General features: G+C 50.3%; 1 protein-coding gene across 2 annotated transcripts; it reads right to left on the bottom strand.

Moving 5' to 3' along the window:
* Positions 1-1,240: 1,240 nt before the first annotated feature.
* GSDMA (gasdermin A) lies at positions 1,241-13,202 on the bottom strand. 2 transcript variants are annotated; one of them, XM_017642481.3, is made up of 11 exons: positions 13,049-13,202; positions 11,340-11,558; positions 10,986-11,166; positions 7,879-8,044; positions 6,942-7,038; positions 6,388-6,435; positions 5,430-5,450; positions 4,619-4,773; positions 4,023-4,137; positions 3,245-3,318; positions 1,241-2,753 (listed from the first exon to the last, which is right to left on the bottom strand). In XM_017642481.3, the coding sequence occupies exons 2-11, from the start codon at positions 11,551-11,553 to the stop codon at positions 2,511-2,513; spliced, it is 1,314 nt and encodes a 437-aa protein (XP_017497970.3). In that variant the 5' UTR covers positions 11,554-11,558; positions 13,049-13,202; the 3' UTR covers positions 1,241-2,510. The 2 variants fall into 2 exon arrangements, with proteins under 2 accessions (XP_017497970.3, XP_073091663.1); XM_073235562.1 differs by lacking the exon at positions 13,049-13,202 and having other exon boundaries at positions 11,399-11,536.
* Between the last annotated feature and the right edge of the window lie 5,688 nt (positions 13,203-18,890).

Genomic DNA, 18,890 nt, shown 5'->3' with positions numbered 1-18,890 from the left:
GAGTGCATTTCCGAGCATGTCCACTAGAGGTCCCTTCAGGCTCCAGTCTGGTTACACCGGCGAGGAGTGGAAGGACCAATCGGAGCGCCGGGTATGGTGACGTCACGAGTTGCCTGGAAGGTTTCTTGTCCAAACTCGTTGGATTTGTGCCCGGCTGGGTCGCCTTCGAGGTTCGCGAGGCTCGTTCTCAGCGGCCTCCCACTGCAACCGGTACGAGGGAAGAAAAGCTGCGAGACAGGGATGTGGAGCTAGGCTATTGGACTTAAAATAAAACCGAACTGGAGAGTAGGAAGAACCCTAGGGGGTTCAGATTTCCCTGTAGGATTTTAGCTAGTACTGAAAATAAGGCATTAAATCTCCGCAGCCTGGGAGTGCGAATTGGGGAAGAGTGCATTTGTGTACAGACACTCTAGTTTAATAAAATGTAGCGGTCCACTCTTACGTGTCGCCCAGGGCTAGTACAATCGAGGGGCGCGGTGGTAAGAAACAGCTCCATGACGTACCCTGCTGGAAGCTCTGCTCTGTATTGTGAAGCAAGAGGAAAGCGTGGAAGTTCTAATGGCAGAGGCTTCGAGGAGTCCGGTGGGGCTCCTGTACACATCCAGATACTGTGGTGAAATGGGGAACAGAATAATTGTGTACCTAAAGAGAACTTAAGACTCCCCCAGGGGAAGGAAATTGGATCAGAAACCCTTTCCACTTATTTTTCAAAGTTACCTTCCGGTGATTCTGCAGGAGAATACAGATTCCAATTTCTTATGACACAAAACAAAAACTTGGCCCCTCTCTTGGAACCTTTATCTCTTCCATAAGCGGAAGTCCTGAGTTTTAGATCAGGTCAGACCCTACAGGACAAAACAGTCCTGTTGTAGGGTCCTGGAAGACAGAGAATATGGTTTGACCATATTCTCTTTTATATTTATATATAGAGAGGATAGTCTTGTATCGTCCCTTTCACACTATTGCAGCAAATAGCTCCTCGTGCTAAAGCCACTTGCTAAGTGGAAAAGTGTGTACTTCCGTTTTAGGGAACATGCCTTAACCAATTCTTCGTTAACTGTTCCCCAGAACATGTCTTGACCAATTCTTCCTTAACTGTCCCCATTCCCCCTAGGGCTAGGGGATGGATAACAGGAGTTTTAAATCATGACTGGCATAAACTCATTAAAGTTTCTTCTTCATAACACTGTATCTGTAACTGAAGGTGGGCGAGAATGGTAAAGGAAGAAAACAGACAAGCTTTGTTGTTCATCCATATCAAGTTACCCTTCTGGATAGTTAGGGTGTTAGCTCACCTCTTTATTAAGTTTACATCACAAGAGAATAACAATCAAGTCAGCAGCTAATTACTCAGTGTGTCTTTGAGCAATATAGCGAGACCTTGGAAAATACCCCAGAATGGGGGAGGATGGCTCAACGTAAAGCTTTTGGCAGTTTGTCCTGAATTCTTGGTGAGTGAGGGAACTAGCCAGGACAGGGGGTGACTCAGAAGGGAGAAAGTCTGTCTCCTGGAGCCGAAAAACTTGGACAAATTATTCCACCCATAGAACTATTTTAAAGGAGATCGATGAAAGATTAAAATCCAGCTGTAGTGGTATGAACCCAGCAGTTTTATGGGATTGCAGCATCCATATCTGCAGGTCCATATGCCAAGCCTACCCACATCACTTCCTCCTACAACCATTCTGAATTGAGGTCAGAAGAGGGGAAGGTGAAATAAGATAATATCACAATTTCTTTTTTAGAAGTTTTGGGTCTTACTCTTGTGTATCGTTTTTTAAAAAAAAGATCTATTTGCATTTTCTATTCGATAAACTTGAAAGTTGTCTTACTCTTGTTTTGGGCTTGTACCATATATCTCTATGTCTCCAGTCCCTCAACCCTAGTCCAGAGGACCCCAAAGACTCTGCTTTGAAGACAAGCTGCTTTGATGATCTTCTCATTTTGGAATCTACATTCCACATCTACACCCTTGTAGTTCCTCTCCAAGCATTTTCAAGCTGGCCTGATGACAGTATAATAGAATTCCTGTACATATGACCTACATGTAGGATAATAATAGCTTTTCTTCCTGGCACACGTTAAGGATTTCCTTTATGATAAATTCTTTAAAGAAAAACACCAAAAGATGTTTCATGCAAAGTGAAATCATATTTCCGCTAATTACAGTAATGTTTGATTTTTAGAAGAGCAAGTAGGAGGGATTGGGATAAGAAATTAAGTCATTAATTGTGGTTTTGTTGAAATGGTTCATAGTTTTAAAGGTTCGAGTGTTTCTACTTTTAGAGGAGTTAAGCATCAGCAGATGGACTTAGCAGGTTGCAGAGCCAGAGAGGCAGGGGGAGTTATAGAGGTGAACTGGTGGAAATTGGTCATCTTGAGTCTTGAGTCATCAGCTAGGGTTTCCATCATCCTCAGCCTGGTGGCTCTGAAATGCCTTGGGTGTTAAGGACACAGCACAGTGATGTTGGGAAGGCATTAGGGAAGCGGGAAACAGATGGAAAGGCTAGTTAGGAGGCCTTGGTCAGCAGCTGCAGGAAGGAGAGGCTGGCATAGAGGGCACAGAGGTGAGGGAGGGTATCTGGGTCCCACAGGTACTGGGGGCCTGATCTCTGCACTTCCAGGCCACTCAGCCCCACTAGGGCCTCTGTGAGAGTCAGGTCCTCTTCTCCAAGGGAGGCGAGCAGGTCAGGTTGCAGGGGGAAAACACCCTCTTTATCATGTAGGAAATTCTGTTCCATTATACTCTCCACCTAGAAGGAACCAAAATAACATGAAAAGAAAGAACTAGAAACCTCTCTTCATTTCTCCTAACTCATAAAAACTACGAAGAGGGCTACCTTTCTCTTTTTATAACTCCTTTCATTACATTACATTACATTACATCACAACTCCATTTGGGCCTTTTAACAACCCTGTACAGTGGGCAGCTCATTTATTTTTAGGTCTATTTTGCAGAGGAGTGAATTGAAGCAGACTCAGAGACATTAAAAGATTTGCTCTGTCTTCTCTCAAGATCAGGCTGAAAAACCCAGATAATTGGCCAGAAATTTATTCTCTTACCTCTAGTTGTGAAATAAGAAAAAAGGAAGAAACATGGAGAGAAACGAGAAGGGGGCATGAGCTCCTGCAACAAGACAGAGGCCCCCTAGGATGGTCTGTCATTAGGCTAAATCTGTGTCTCTCCACTGGTTCTAGCTGACTCCCTCCCAAACTCTCCCGAGCATCTGCCACTTTTTCTCACCAGCTTTAGCTCTACCGGTAGGATCTTTTTCTCCGTGGATTTTACCAGCAGCTTCTGTTGGGCTTCACTTAGCTCTGGAGAAAAAGCAGAGAAGGAGATGTGTGTATTTGGTACAAAGAGAACTCCAGACTCCAGATGGGGTACATCCGTAATTGTAGCATTAATGAATTCATACATTTATCCATGGTTGAACACCTGCTCCATGCCAGGTCCCTTTGCTAGGTGTGTTAGGGAAAAATCATACTGTCTTCACTCAAAGAACATGTAGGCTGGTGGAGAAGACAAAGTATGTGCAATACAGTACAAGGTGTTAAGGAAGCCATAGCTGAGGGCTCTGCTTTGGCCCTGGTCTTTGAGGGTAGGTGTCTTAAGGGAACTATTATCTCAGCTAACATCGGAGGACCAAAGAGTTTTTCTAAGTGGGAGACTGCTTCATGCAGAGGGAAAGTCAAAAGATGTGCCCTCTGAAATTAAAGTTAACAAATATCAATATAAGAGTGGTGATCTTAGTTGTATGTAGAAGTTTTAAATATGTGGCTGATTAAACTAGGGTTATTTCCTAACCTTTATTAGCATGATTAGGCCATCTTCTCACATTATCCAAGGTGACCATGTGAATCCTTAGGAATGAAACCTATTTTTTAAAAGGTGGATATAAACTACTTAATTGTAGTATAATTTGTCTGGCATTCATTCATTCATATACTTGGGAATTCATTCAGTGATTCATTCCTATCACTAAAAAGGTATATGAATGAAGACCTTATTCCTCACTTACCTGTTAGAGCCCCAAGGAAATAGAGGACCGCACCCATAGCCTCCTTTGATCGTAGGACATCTTTCGGGAGTGCCTCCAGGGTCACTTCATGTCCTTTGTCCAAAGCCCCCTCGAGCTGTGGGGAAAGGTGGGTAACTATTTAAGACGAACATGGGTGAGGATCCCAGCACCATGCCTGGCACATAACAATCCCTGAAGATGCGCTGTCTCCCATTTTCTTGTTTCTTTTTCAAGACATCAAGTCCTGAAAAGCATCAGACTCCTGAATTCCTTAGTCCCTGAGCCCTGACTCTGCAAAGAAAAGGTTTCAGCCCCCTTCCAAGAGAGGGCTCCACTGGTCTGCTGCCTACCCTCTGTCCATCAGGAGAGAGCATGTGCTTAGGGGGAACCCGAGCTGTTTGCCCGTTCCCAGAGGCACCAAGCGAGCAGGAGCAGCCTGGCAGGCATGTGGCCAGCCTTGAGGAAGCACATGCTGTAGATTCCCCTGGCCCTGCCCCCTTCCCGTCAGTGTCTGGGTGCCCACCAGCTGTCACTCCCACACACACCACCCCAAAAGCCTCCCTTCTCCCAAGCCCCACCCTTCCCTGGGACCTCACACTGAGCTCCACGTCTTGTAGCTCCTTTTTCTTCCCTAGGAGTTTGCTGAGGCAGGTGAGCAGGGAGCTTTGCCCTACTCGGCTCAGCTTCTCCACTTCTTGGGTCTCTCTTTGAACCTCTTCTTGTAATGTCATGAAGTCCGTGGGGGCCTCCCCTATGGGCACAGTAAATGTCACAAACAAACCGCCCTCCATCTGGTCCCCCCCAATGGCTGGCCTTGTCCATGCAGGGTTCCTTCACCCAGGCCTTCTCAGGTCCTCCTGCTCTGCTCCCAGCTTGATCTTGGCCTCTCTTTTTTTTTTGACCAAAGGAATATGGTTAGGAAGTTACCCACCCATCCTGACTTGAGGCATTGGGGGAGGTGGTTTGGGGAGAGGGGATGGACCAGGACCCATGTTATCATCTAAGGCAGCAGTTAATTCCCCTGAGATCCCAAGCCCCATTCCGTATCAGTAGACAGCTGACTTCCCTTTCTCTATGACTCCAGTGCAAAGTTGAGAAGGAAAGTCTATTTCCCCCTCTCATGAGTTAGTTGACAAGAAGAATGACGTTGGTGACTGAGAGGAGACAGGGATGGCTGGGTCTATATCCAGGCATGTGGGTAGATGAGGGATAGCTTGAACCTTGGCCTGACCCTCTAGGGAACTGGGATCCTAAGAACACATCCAGTCTGCTTTGGGAAGAGTGGCTTTCTGGAAGTGGCTCCAATCCCCAGGACCTGGGACTCAGCGTTGGTCTCCTCCTGGTCCCTGGCGCTTCTCCCACTGCCTTCATGACGAAGTCTTGGGAGGGACTCACAGAATTCCTTACCAACATCAGACACCAGGAAAACTGAGGAAAAAAAACCCCAAAAAGAATGTAATCCTCCACGACAGTGACCATGCCCAGGGGATGAGACATGAGTGGGGATCAGGAAATCTTGTCTCCTGGGATACCCCAACCATCCTGAGGATACTATTGCTCCCCTTGTGGGAGGCAGCAGTAGGTCAGGAGAGAAGCTAATGCAGTCTGAAAAGGGGCACCTGGATTGGGTTGGCATCACTGTGACTCATGGGCCCCCACCCCAGGTGGTGGGTGACAGAACTACAGGTAACATGTGTGATGGGTTATAGCTACAAAAGGCCCTCGAAGGCCTGGGTGTCTTTTCCAAAGACTTTCCCCCTCCACTGCTTTTTCCTAAGCTATTGGAATTTGTGCTACATTTCAGGGACAATGGTTGGCTGAGACCTGCTCTGCCATGTTCCCTGTCATTTCCTCCAAGAAGGGAAGAAAAATATTAGAGTATTCAAATTCTGAGACAAGAAAGTTACAGTGAAATGACAGGAAACACTTATGGCTGAACTTCTCTTCTGGTTTTTCTGAAGACAAATAATGCACATATGTCAGCATAAAACCTATTTGTGCCTTTTTATCTAGCTGCAGTTGTCAAGGCAGCTTATCAGAGATCATTACAAAAACACATGGCAGTTACGTTAGCTCATCCGCCCCCTGCAACTGGGAACACACACTACCTCCAAGTCTTATTTGTGCTTCCAATTGCGCCTTCTGTTCTCTGTCTTTCTCTCTCTCTCTCTCTCTCTCTCTCTCTCTGGCAGTATTTATATGCCTCTGTCTGTCTTTTCTAAAGTTAAATTGATATTTCTAGGGACTTGGGAAACAAAACCAGGGGTGCCTTGGGGGAATTATGGCATAGATTTTTAGGAGGTGTAGGATTTTAGCAGGGAATGTGGGGATAGACACATGTGGGGAGCAGGAAGTGATCTCTTACCTACAGGAGGGAAGGTTTGCATGTCGTCATTGTAGATATGTGGAATATCTGTAAGCAGCGAGAGGGGGAGAGCAAGAGACCCTTAGGAGCTACCCCACCTTTCCTTCTCCAGTCTCAAGTTTGTGGGCTCTGCTAAGCACTGGGGCCCTACCCTTAAATGCCTCCCCTAGTCCCCTGCTCTACTTCTTTTGCTGAAAGTTATCTTTTCTTCCTCTGTAAGTCCTTTTCTATAACACTATTTTCTACCATGCATTCTAGTACAGGCGTCTGCGTCTGTTTCCTCCACTGGCTGCAGACTGGAGGGCAGAGGCTATGCTTTTTTATCTCTGTGCCCTCTTCCCCTCACTGACATAGTGCCGAGCACACAGGAGGTGTTCAGAGCCCAGGGGTCCCTTTACTGCCTCTCTAGAGCAGCCCCTGCTGTTCTGTCCCTTGTACCACATTACAATACATCTCTTCACTCCTTCACTGACACCTTCACTCATTCCCTGATGCCTTAGAATTCTGTGGGTAATTCTTGTTTTGAGGGGGAACACATGCTGATGTCTGCTCACCCCATTCATTTTTGCCTTTGACCATCAGCTGTCTTACTCGAAAGGCCAGGATGCAGCCCTTGGGGATGGTTACAGCCTCCTTGTGGTTTATGGATCCCTAGGATTAGATAATAAGAATTTGTGAATCTGCAGAGATTCTAAGTATGAGTCATTGGGAGTGGGTGGTGGCGGAGTGGTGCGGGGCAGGCCTAAGCACCTTTGGGGAGATCAGAAGTTGGGACTCCTCCACTGGTGACCCTGACAGCCTTTCCACCCAGTGTGGACTCTGTGGAGTGAGCTTCAAAGAAGCTCTTCTGCTCATTTCCACTGATCATCCCTCTAATATAGGTGTATCTCTCTCTTCCTGTTTCAGACACACGAAGGAACTGGGCAGACCTGCTCCATCACCTGCCTGGACTCCTTGTCCCACCTTAGAGCTTCCATCCAGGCCCTGGTTCCTTCTTCCTCTTCACCATCTGTCCCATGCTCACCTCCTTCGGGAAGTCTTCCATGACTAATCCCTAATCCCAGTTTCAACTCACTCCTTGAATATTTATGCAAAACAGGTACAGGTATGTAGAGCATTACTTATTTACATTGAGTTTTCCAAGCCTGTGTCCTCTGGGCTTTAACCTCTGTGTCTCCTCCACAAGACTGAGAACTTTGTGAGAGCAAGGACGTCTCTCCTGCACAATGGGAGCACCATGAGGCAAAACCAATGACTAAGAGTTTCCCCCTTCCCCGAAAGCTCCCTGTGGCATCTGGCAGAGGGATCTGCCCATGCTGGGTGCCACTGACCAGAGAGAGCATTGTGTCTGGCCACCTGGGGCCTGGATCGTGAGGAGCAGGGAGAAGGAGTGGGTTCACTTCAGTGGGCACTGATCAGGCAAAGTTAACCCAGCCTCTGAGTTATGTGTATGTGAATATGTGCATGTGTCGGTGTGTGTTTGGAGCAAACCTGTAGCCCTAATGGGGCGAAGAATGGGAGGGAGAAACAACCCGCTGCTTTGCCGGCTCTCTCCAGAGTGACCTCCTGTACCGTCTCCACCACCTCCATCACCACGTACAGGTTCTCTCCTCGAGTCTGCATCTCCTTCAGGAATGGGTGCTCTGCTGCCAGTTTCCTGTGGCAGGAGAAACACGAGGGGGTCGCTCAGCGCCTATCAAACCGGGGCCATGCCTCGCTCTGCTGTCATTCACAGGCCTGGCGGGGTCAGGGACTGTGGGGTAAGACTGAAGCTGAAACCCAGACCTGCTCACGCACAGGGCAGCTGCCGAGTCTGGCTGCCACACCTATAAAGTGAGGATAATGACACCTGCCTCCAGGGTGTTGAGGGAGAAACTGGGTGCCTCTCTGGCCCAGCACCTGGTGCAGAATGGGGCCTTGTGGTCGCTTCATTCTGTCTTTTCGTGGGGCCCTGCCGTGGATTCCCCTCTCCTTCCTCCCTTCCAAGCCCTGTTCATCTCTTCCGGGGCCCTTCGTCTTTCATCTCTCACCCTCTCTCTTGTGGTCCACACCAGTTTTTGCTCTCCACTTGCTGACATATGCAAACATGGCCTTTCATCATGCTACTCCCTCAAGTTACCATTCTGCTCATTTCCTTCACTGCACTGGCAAATATCTCAAAAGACATACCCATACCCACTGCTTGTACTTGCTCAGTGTCCACTCCTCAATTCTTAAAAATTTGGCCTCTATTTCCACTCCTCGACTGAAACCACAATGACCTCCCACCCACCAAACTCAAAGACCTTCCCTAACTCTGTGCCATGTCGGGCCCTGCTGCTCCGTGGGACACTGTCTCCTGGTTTGGGATCACACTGTGCTATCCTGTTTCTGCTCTTACCTTTCTGGCTTCTGAATCCTATCCATTCTGCCTGTATTTCATCTTCTAGTTTCCTCGGTCCCCTAAGAGTTTATGTCCTTAAGATACTGTTCTCAGTTCTCTGCTTTCTGGACTTCCTCCAACAGCTCTCCCCCATTCCTATCGTTTTAATCTTTATGTTGCTCTTCCCACAGGCATCTTTACCTTGACTTCCCGCCTAAGCTCCAAACCCTCATTTCCAATTACCTTTAAAATTTTTTAATTGCAATGTAATTGATATTTGACATCGGATTGTTTTAGGTGAACAACATGATTTGATATAGGTATAAATTGAGAAACGATCACCACAGTAAGTTCAGTTAACATCCATCACCCCACGTAGTTACAAAACTTTTTTTCCTGTTGGATGGGAACTTTGAGGGTCTACTCTCTTAGCAAGTGTACCCTACAGTGCTGTTAACTATAGTCGTTCCTGGTGCCTGCTGAATGCTCTCAGCTGATGTCTCAGTGGAGACACAAACTCAAAATATCCAAGAAGAACTCACAATCTTTCTCTCCAGATCTGCTTCTGAACTCTGTCTTCCTGTTTCTATTAGCATCATTGCTTGGGTCAAATCTCAGAGTCATTTTTAAAAAAAAAATCTGATATACCTGATTCATTTATGTTAATAAAAATTGTATATCTTTAAGGCATACAAAGTGTTTTGATATACATACAGAAATGTAATTACTACAGTTAAGCTAATTAACATATCCATCTCTCACATAGTCACCATTTTTTGTGTATAGTGAGAGCTCCTGAAATCTACTGTCTTAGCAAATTTCCAGTATTATTAACATAGTTGTCATGTGTGTGTTAGAAGTCTATCAGAGTCCTCTTTGACAAAGCTCTCCCCTCCCTGCAGTCAGCTGCCAAGTCCGGTCCATTCTGCCTCCTCAGAGGCCTCTCATTCGTTCTTCCTCTTCAGTCTGACAGCTTCCCAGTTTGGGTCCTCATTTTACATCTCTGATGGACAGGGGCTCAGTGTCCTGCCTGGTCTGCCTGCTTCAAACCCCTACCCCTCATCCTCTTCCTCCATCTGGCCAGATTCATCACTGACACTTCAGAGCACTGCTAGGCTCTCCCTGGTGCCTACAGAATAGTTCCAGGTGCCTGACCAGGTGCCTGGGTCCTCCATGGTCTGGGCTCACCCTACATCTCCCACTGTTTCATTCATATCTCTTCTGCTCCTGCCAAACCAGCTATTCATGCTCTCCATAGGTTCTGAGATTTCTCACCTGTGCGCGTTTGTAAGGTCTTTCTCCCAGCCTTGCATGTATGATTTCTATTCATCTTTCAAGGCCTAGATTATGGGCTGCCTCCTCTGCGAAGTCTTCTTTCATTTCCCCAGCCAGAAGACACTCTGACCTGCCACAATACTCAGGCAAAGCCCTCCTGTGGCACTTAGCACTTCTTGCCTTGGATCATAGTTACTGTTGCACATATTCTCACACTTCTGATGGCAAAGTTCTTGGATAAAAATGTTTTAGTGCACCCCCAGCACCTAGCACGGTACTTTACACTCAGTGGGGCTACATAAATGTTTACTGGATGACTTTCCAAGCACCCCAGCCCTCTCTTCCTGCCTCCCATCCTCACCTCCTTTCAATCACTACTTAACTGCTTAAAAGTAATTTCCCCTATCAAGTCAAACATCTGAGGTGCCACAATGACATGGCTTCTGCCACCCTTTGTGTGCTGGGGCAGCATGGCCGAGGACTGCTGGGTATGTGTATGGGGCTGGGCAGATGGCTTCATTTATGAGAGCAGAACACTGTGCTCAAGCTTCAGTAAGGAGCAATTAAGACTCCTTCCCTTTTTAGCATATTTCATAGAGTCTTAGGGTATGAAGGAACCCTAGGGGTTTTCATTTAACCCCATAATTTTTCAGGAAAGAAAACTAAAGTCACAAAAAGAAATAGTGACTTTTCCCTGGCCACACAGTAAGTTAATGTGAACACACTCACCCTCGTGTGTGTGTGACAGTGGGGAGGTGGTACTGGAGGTAGTGAAAGGACAGGGGTGGTGGGGGGTTAGGAAGTGGCCTGGATGCACCCACAGGTCATTCAAGAGCTCCCCTGTGGTGACCACATAGGTGAAGGTCAGGGCAGGAGGCCCTTCGCTTTAACTCAGAGCCCAAAGCACCTTACCACACCCCCGCCCCCCATCCAGGTGGCCCGCAGCCCCGCCCGCTCTCACCTCTCCTGGTGCAAGGCCTCCAGAGCCTTGGGAGCCACGCTGAGGGTCTGCACCTCCAGGGTGCTGCTCCGGGACAGCCCTGCCGTCCCCGTCACCTTGACTGTTTTTGGCACATCCACCTCTCCCTCCACTCGGGCATCCAGCATATTCTTAAAGCTGAAGTTCCCAGAGTCTGTTGGATCTGCAGGCAGGAGAGGACAGCGGGGGTAGACTGAGAGGCGTCCTTCCTCTCCTGCCCCCTCGGAGGACTTTGGGCTACATGACACCTAACAGGCGTAGAGGGGGCTTCATGTTCTTCTCATAGGCCAGCACCTGCCCCCGCCCTCGGTGCCCAACTCTACTCCTGAGGCTGACCTGAAGGCGTGCTGCCGGGTTCGAGCACATCCAGGAGGGTGTAGTCAGTGCGCACATACCGGGCACCCCAGAAGAGCGTGCTCTTCCTTTTCCTCAGCACCAGGCAGAAGGGGTGGAAGCGCTTGAAGTCGATGAGGCTGTCAAGGGGCGTCAGGTCCCCTCGAGGGTTTAGTTGTCTGGCCAGTGCCCGGGTGACATTTTCAAACATGGTCATTGTCTCTGTGGGGACAGGGAAGGAGGAGTGACAAGTGGGGGGTGCCAGGACATGGTAAGGGCCCTGCAGAGAGAGGTCACACAGCCCTGGAGGACAGGGCACCCTTCAAGATGCCTGGAATTCTCAGAATGTCAGAGCTGGAAGGAAATAGGAGTTTTCATGTGATGACAAAATGAGGCCTTGAGCACTAAAACAACTTGCCTGAAGTCACACGGCTGGACTGAGAAGCCAGATGCACCCCACTTTTTTTGTCAAGGGCTCTTTTCTCATTCCACACTCATCTTCTTCAGACTTAGAGCCTGGCTGGAGCATTTCATGAGTGACGGAAGAAAAGCCCGTCTCACACAGCTGCGCCCACCTGTCTTTCCCAGAGAACAGTGGCATCCGGGACCTGGGGACCCCACTGTGGGCAGCCACCGCTGGTGCCGAGAGTCTGGGGAGGAGCTCACCTGCCCAGCTGCCCGCTCTTTGGGTGTGGGCGGGTTACATCCCTGTACTCTTCCTTCCACTGTGTCCTCCTCCTGGCTCGTGGTGGGAGCCAACGCATGTCCCTCTAGGTACTGCCCGGGAGAGGCAGGCATTTCAGTGCCCTTTGCCTCTGCTCCTTCTGCTTATAATGCTCCCTCTCAATCTAAAGAATCTTTATTCATCCTTTAAAACTTAATTCAGGTGACCTCCTCAGTGACCTCCTTCCCTCTCCCCTTCATGCAGCTAGTGACTCCATCCTGTGTCCCTAAAGCACATCATACATGCCCTTCTCAAACACCTGCAAGCTCCCATGGTTATGATCTGTTCACCTGACTCTCTTGCTACTCAGCTGTGACTCCCAGGGGGCAGGAAATGGGTCTTAGTCATCTCTGTAGCATCAGCACCAAGCACAGTGCCTGGCACAGACTTGGAGCTTGGCAATTGCGTGGGGAAAGAATGAATGAACAAATGAGGGGATGAATGTGGCTCTGGGAGACATCCACTGGGGTGAGGCCCTGGAGAACATGGGACGCATGAGATCTTGAGGTTCACAGTCTCAGGGCTCTGTCTTTGAGGCTCAAGTCCAGGTGCTCTGGCTGCGCAGCTGGCTGGGACAGCCAAATTACCCACTGGGTGCAAGGGACACACCGGCTGCCCTGAAACCTCCTCACCTCTGCTGCGGGTGCCTCATGGAGTCAGGGACGCAGGAGGCACTCACAGAGATGCATAAGGCTGTTCTGCCAAGCACATGAGCCCCAACGGGCCTTTTTCACCTTTCATTCCTGAGAGGGCCAGGATAGGCCTGGAGAACCTCCAGGGGCCAGCCAGATGAACCCGGGAAGGGCTTGGTGACCGCTGTCTCCTTACTAGAGAGGTGCTCATGGGCCACCTGCCCTTTTCTCCCTAAGGCCTATCAATATACTGAGCCCATTGGGTTCTAGGGAACTCCTAGGCCCTTCTCATCCCACCCATGCTCTGTTCAGCCCTAGAACACCCCCTGCCTCCTCTGCTGTCATCAAGTTCTTACCGGGGAGCAGCGCTAGGTCCCTGTTGGCAGCGGGGTTCGGGATGAGGGCCCAGGGCTCACTTGGTCTGTAGGTTGAGAGAGTGACTGTCCTTCACCAGGACAGGCTGCTGCTTTATGCCTCTGAGGAGGAAAGGATGTTGGCCTCCAGGGACCCCGCCTGCCCCAGTAACCCCACCCCCTCCTGCTGCACTTCCAGGAGAACAGCATCAACCTGTTCCACGTGTGCCCTGCCCCAGGCCCCGGGCCCTGGTCTCCTGGGGAGCTGCCATGCAGATGCCAGCATGGGAGGTGGGGGAGCCAGGGCCCAGAGACAGGTGGCAACTGAAGGTTAGCTTGATGGGTTGAGAGGAGAGGAAGGCAGGCACCGTCGGGAGAGAGCCTGTGGAAGGAGGCAGCAGAGAAGGTGTGTGTGTGTGTGTGTGTGTGAGAGGAGGGGAGGCATCTTCTGCCACCATCATGGTCATCAGGAAGCCTCCAGAATTTGTGATGAAACCTTGTGGGTGTGATAAGGGGATGAGAAATCCCGTGTGTCTGCAGATTCCACAGAGAGCAGAGCAGCTGAAAAGTTGTCCATCTTTCTGCTGGTCAGCCTGCATGTTAGCACCTTGCTCCATTTGCTTAGCTACATATACGTATCTACAGTACAGCTTGGCACGTATGTCTGCGTGGGCAGAGGTGGAGATAGACCAAATGGTTTCCTGTTGTTTCATGTTCAGTGTCTCTGCTCCTCATAGAATATTGTACACACACACACACACACACACACACACACACACACACACACACACCACACTTCTAGGCAGAGGCAGAGCAGAGTTAGGAAAGCCTAAATGCACGTCTGCTGTGGGACTTGAGGCATCTCACTGTAGGTCCCTCAGGTCTTGCTCATATTTAAGTCCTTGCCTGGAAGGAATTTTAAAGGGGACTTCAAACACACGGTCAGGTCTCTAGATGACAAGTTCAGACATTTAAAAATCCTGTAGTGTTGGGATATGTGTCTATGTCTGTGTGTGCGTCTAACCTGAATACAACTGAGCCTTCTGCCCTCACCTTGAGCTCTCCTCTGTGTCACTTTTTGAAACTGAAATGCAAACTTGAAGGCCATGGAAAATAAGTCAAGGTCTTTACTGGAGGTTTCCTTGGGCTGATGGTGAATGGGGGGATTAGACGACATCACACTCAGCAAAACTCCCTAAAAACTGTGTTATTCTGCCTGTCTCCAAAGCCTCACTCGCTATGACAGCTGCTCCCAAATCTCTCTACTCCTTAAAACAAAACAAGACCTTGCCCTCCCTGAGTCTCTGGTTCCTGCCCTTTGGCTCACCCCCCTCTCAAACCGCCCCAGGCCCTTCTTGTGTAGCTCTGTAAGATTTCCTCCTTTGACAGCTCTAACCAAGGGCTTGGGTGTGTGGGAAGCTTGTCATTAGTCATTTGGTCCCTGTCACAAGGGCACGGTATACAGGAATATGTTGTATGTGTTATATTCTTTCCATCTTTACCTGTTTTCCGGGTTCCCCTGGGAGTTCCATCTCTTCTTCTCCGTGGCTCTTAATCACTGATGTGACGTCACTGCAATCCAGCATGTGGTCCTGGGCTGTGCAGTCTCCTGGGCCTTAGTCAGCTCCAAAGAAGGCTGAGCTCCGCACCCCCACCAGCCCGCCATTGCCTCCGTCAGATTTTTGGGTTTCTTCCTAGTGTCTACCCTCTTCCCACTGGCTGCAGGCTAAGGTTCCCAGTCCAGCTTGTCCTCCAAAAATCTAGAGAACAGTGGTTTTGAGAAGCCACACATGTATCTGCTTGCTCTGACCCCAGAAGTCCATCTAGCCAGCCTCCTTTCCTATAACCCAGAAGCCTTGCTCCTTTCATGTCTCCTGCCCTCCTTCATTCACTCTGAACCCTGCCAGGCCCGTCCTCATTCTCCTTGTGCCACCCACATCCCACCTCCTCACCATTGCCTCATCCCCCAAAGTGCCTAATAGTTTTCCAAGCAGGAGGCCTTAAGAGTTCAAGGCAGAGAGAAGACATAAGGGCTTGTGGGGTCAGCCAGGTTGAAGGTCTTGGGCTTTTGGAATAAAAATATCCATGTCAGGCTTGGCCTTGTGCTGCTCCTCCTACCCATCCAGGATACCCTGTCTTTTTGACACCCACCCACCCACCACCCCCATAGTCTTAAGGATAATCTACAGAATCCCTTCAGGGTCCAGAGGTTCCTTCTCCTGAGTCCTGGTGTAAGTTCAGGAGAATCTGGGGCATAATTTAAATTGTTTTGGAAGAGATGAAAGTTAGAGTAATGTGTAAGAACTCCAGGTCAATTAAAAGTGATTTATTGAAACAGGAGGCTGGGTGGCCCCTGGTGGTGATGCAGGTGGCAGAATTTGCTCTCTATCTCCCTCTGGTGGTCAATCGAGGGAGGTGATGGGAGATAATCACCCCTGATGGGCGCCCCACGCTTGTGATTTGCGTGTGGTTACTAGGAGATGAGGATCCAGGAAGGGAAATGATTTAAGGGAGGAAGCCCCAGCCCTCTGTTCTCTGGGAGCCTGAACACCTCTCTGCCTCCACAGGGCGACCTGCAGACACTACAGACACACAGACACATTGGGACGTTGTCTTCTTACCCATTTTTCCTTTTTGTTATTGTTGATTTTCTCCTCAGGAAAGGGACAAAAAAGAAAGGGAGAGGGGTAGGCTACTGCAGTTCACAAGGGTGGCAGGCACCGATCCTGGCAAGAATGGGGAGCAGCCGGCACGCTGGGAGTTATGAGGGCAATGAGAAGGTTCAGGAATGCACTTGGATATGGAGCCCACTTATGGAGTGCAGGACAGCTGGAGCATTTGAGGGAAGTGTTCCTTTGCACAGACATACTCCTAGACCTTCTCTGAGTAAAAGGAGGTGGATCAGCTAGGGAGGAAGACAGGCTGGAGTTGGGGCATGACTGCTTGGTGGAGGGACAGGAAGAATGTGCCCCGAGAGAGCATGTTTTATATCTCCCATGGGAGCTTGGAAGTTTTGGGGTACAGACTGCAGACTGGGAGCTCTACTTCCATAAATTCTCCTCTCTAAATACAGTAAAACCTCTTCTCTTATCCAATAAAAAACTTGGAGGTTTCTTCCCAAAGTCCCAAATCAGCTTTGGGAATGTCTCCAAACTCCTGGCTGCCCAGGCGCTGTTCAGGGTCTCACGGCACTTGTTCAATTTGAAGTTGGGCTGAAGAACTCAAGAAGTGTGTCAAACCAAGGTGTCAGTCCTCACTGCCACCAGCCCCTCCACCGCCAGTCCTCCTACTCATCAGGCTGGTTTGGGCAAGGAGGCCACCACCACCAGCCACCAGCCTAAACCCCGAGAAGCCTCCCCTACCAGCTGAACCTCCCATCACTCCAACTCTTCGTGAGCCCCTGAAAATGCAGTTGGAGTGGGTACTAGAGCTCCTGTCCACTTCATGGTTGATGAAAGAGAGGCTTTCTTCTTCATCTGTGATTGGGCCCTCTTGATGGGACAGGGCCCCCAGATCCTTGTCAAAGAAACCAGGTCCCAGGTGGAGCTTTGAAGCTCTTCCTCCAAGAGAACTTGGAAGTGAAGCACCTCCCCTAGGTCCATGCTGAGCTCCACTCTGCTTGCCCTAGCCCTGGCTGGGGAAGGCCAGCCCCCAGAAGATGGGGGAAGTGGCATAGAGGGCACAGAGGGGTGACGAGCAAGTCACTGTGCTCCCAGGTATAGAGAGGTCCATCCCTCGTATGTCAAGGCTAAAGAGTCCCACTAGGGTCTGGGTCACCTTTAGCTCCTCACCCCAAAAGTCCCTGAGCACCTGAAGTGAAGATGAAAGAGCCTGCCTCCCCCTGGAAGACATTCTAGCCTAGGACAGCCTCCATCTGCACAATGGAGAATGAACTTCATAGGATGCTTTGCATTTGTGGAACCACCAGCTTCCGAGGTAAAATTTAAAATTTTAGCCCTGCCCCTATCCTTGATATCCTCTGCCCATTAATGATAGAGTTGAGCAGAATGGACATGGATTAAGAATCTGGAGACCTGAGTTCTATAGAGCGCTCTGCTAGGAGCCTGCTGTGTGGTCCTGGAGAAGTAAGTGCCTTCCGTTCTCTGGGCCAGAGTGCTCATCCATGAGTGAGGGCTGGAGCTGGAGGAGCTCCCTGGTCCCTTCTAGTGCTCAAACACAATTTTACTCTAGTTGTCCTCCTGCCAGCCCCAGACCTCTCACCAGCTCCGTCTGTCGGGGAAGGAATCCTTTCTCTGTGGACATGGTCAGTAGCTTCTGCTACTCAGCTCTGCAGATGTTAAAGGAGAGGAGAGGAAATGGTGTGAGGGACAGGGGCATGTTCTCTCTCCCTCTGGAGAGCAGGGCATTGTAAGGTGGCTCTGAGAACTGGTGTGTGTGTGTGTGTGTGTGTGTGTGTGTGTGTGTGTGTGTGTGTGTGTGTGTGTTGTGAGAAGGGGTACGACAGGGTTTGGCTTCTGATACATTCAACTTGTAGCTTGGTACCAGAGCTGGCTTCATGGGCATCCAACCTATGAAGTTACACAGGTCCCCATGCTTGGTTTCATGCTCTGCTGTTGCAATCTTGAAGAATAATTCTTAATACTTTTTTAACAAGGTGCCCTGTATTTTGTAACTTGCACTGGGACCAGTAAATCATGTTCCAAGTCCTGCTAACCCAGGGGGCCCATCAGTCACATTAGGGACTGACGTCATCCCCACTCCGGCTCTCACCACGCACAGCCCCTAGCAGGCAGAGGATGTGTCCGGGTAGTGTGGGGTTGAGTTTAATTATTAGAGTCTCCTGCAGTCCTTTAGGACTGAGTGCCCAGGCCCCGCCCTTCGGACTCCCAGAACCTCTGGCTCAAGATCCAGGGCCCCATCCGTCTAGCAGAGAGATGGGAACTGGTCAGCTGGATACTCCTGAAGTTAGGGAGTTCCCTGAGCGAGGGGTACAGGTGTCCCCGCTCTGAGTGGGGACTTCCCCAGGGAAGCGGCCCAGGGTCCTCGGGTCCTCTTCAGCCTAAAGAAGACTTCGAGGGGTCTGAGCTCTTCCTGGTGAAGGCGGCAGGTCACACCCACTCCAGATCAAGCCGGCCCCAGCCGCGCTCACCCCGCCCCAGATCGACCCCACCCGAAACGCCTTAGGCCCCGCCTCTCGCCCCTGGAATGCAGCCAGAACAGCGCCGACCCCGCCCCCGGAGCTCGCAGTCCTCAACCCGGTCCCAGACCTCCCGAACCCCGCCTCCGGCTTCCCGCACTGCCGTCTTCCGTCTGCCCAGACCCCGTCCGTGGACCGCCCCCAGCGCCCGCCCTGCGTCCCCGAGCGCCCGTAGCGTCAGCGCCTGGACCCCGGTCGCCAGTCCTTCCCGCAGCCGGGCTGTCTGCTGTTTTTGGGTCGAGCACTTTATCGCCTGCAGCTCCTCCCTATCTCATCCTGCAGCGCCCGAAACCCCGCGTGCTCCCGGGGAGCCAGTTCAGGCCCGGACTGAGCTTTGGGTACAGGACAGTGATGACCAGGACCCTACTCCGCTCCACCCGCCTCGACGTTACTTTTACTCAGCGGGGCCCCCACCCCCAGGCACGGAGGCCCCCTCTGGGGCTTGGCGTCCTGGGCCCTCCCTCAGGTACCCCTTCCCTGATGAGATAGGGTCTGGTGTGGGGTGCCCAGGGAGCTCAACTCCTTACAGTATTTTCCAAAAGGCACGCACGCGTCACGGTGGGTGACTGCGGTTGACGGAGGTGGGAACAGAACCCAGGGGACTGAGAGCTCCAAGGGGTAGATGGGAGAGAAATGAACAGAGCAGCACTTGGCAGAGGGTGGGGGCTCCAGCCGGGGCGGAGCTGT

The sequence above is a fragment of the Manis javanica genome, chromosome 4 (assembly GCF_040802235.1).
Source record: "Manis javanica isolate MJ-LG chromosome 4, MJ_LKY, whole genome shotgun sequence".
In the NCBI taxonomy this organism is placed as follows: domain Eukaryota; kingdom Metazoa; phylum Chordata; class Mammalia; order Pholidota; family Manidae; genus Manis; species Manis javanica.
This window is presented reverse-complemented; position numbering and strand designations above follow the sequence as displayed.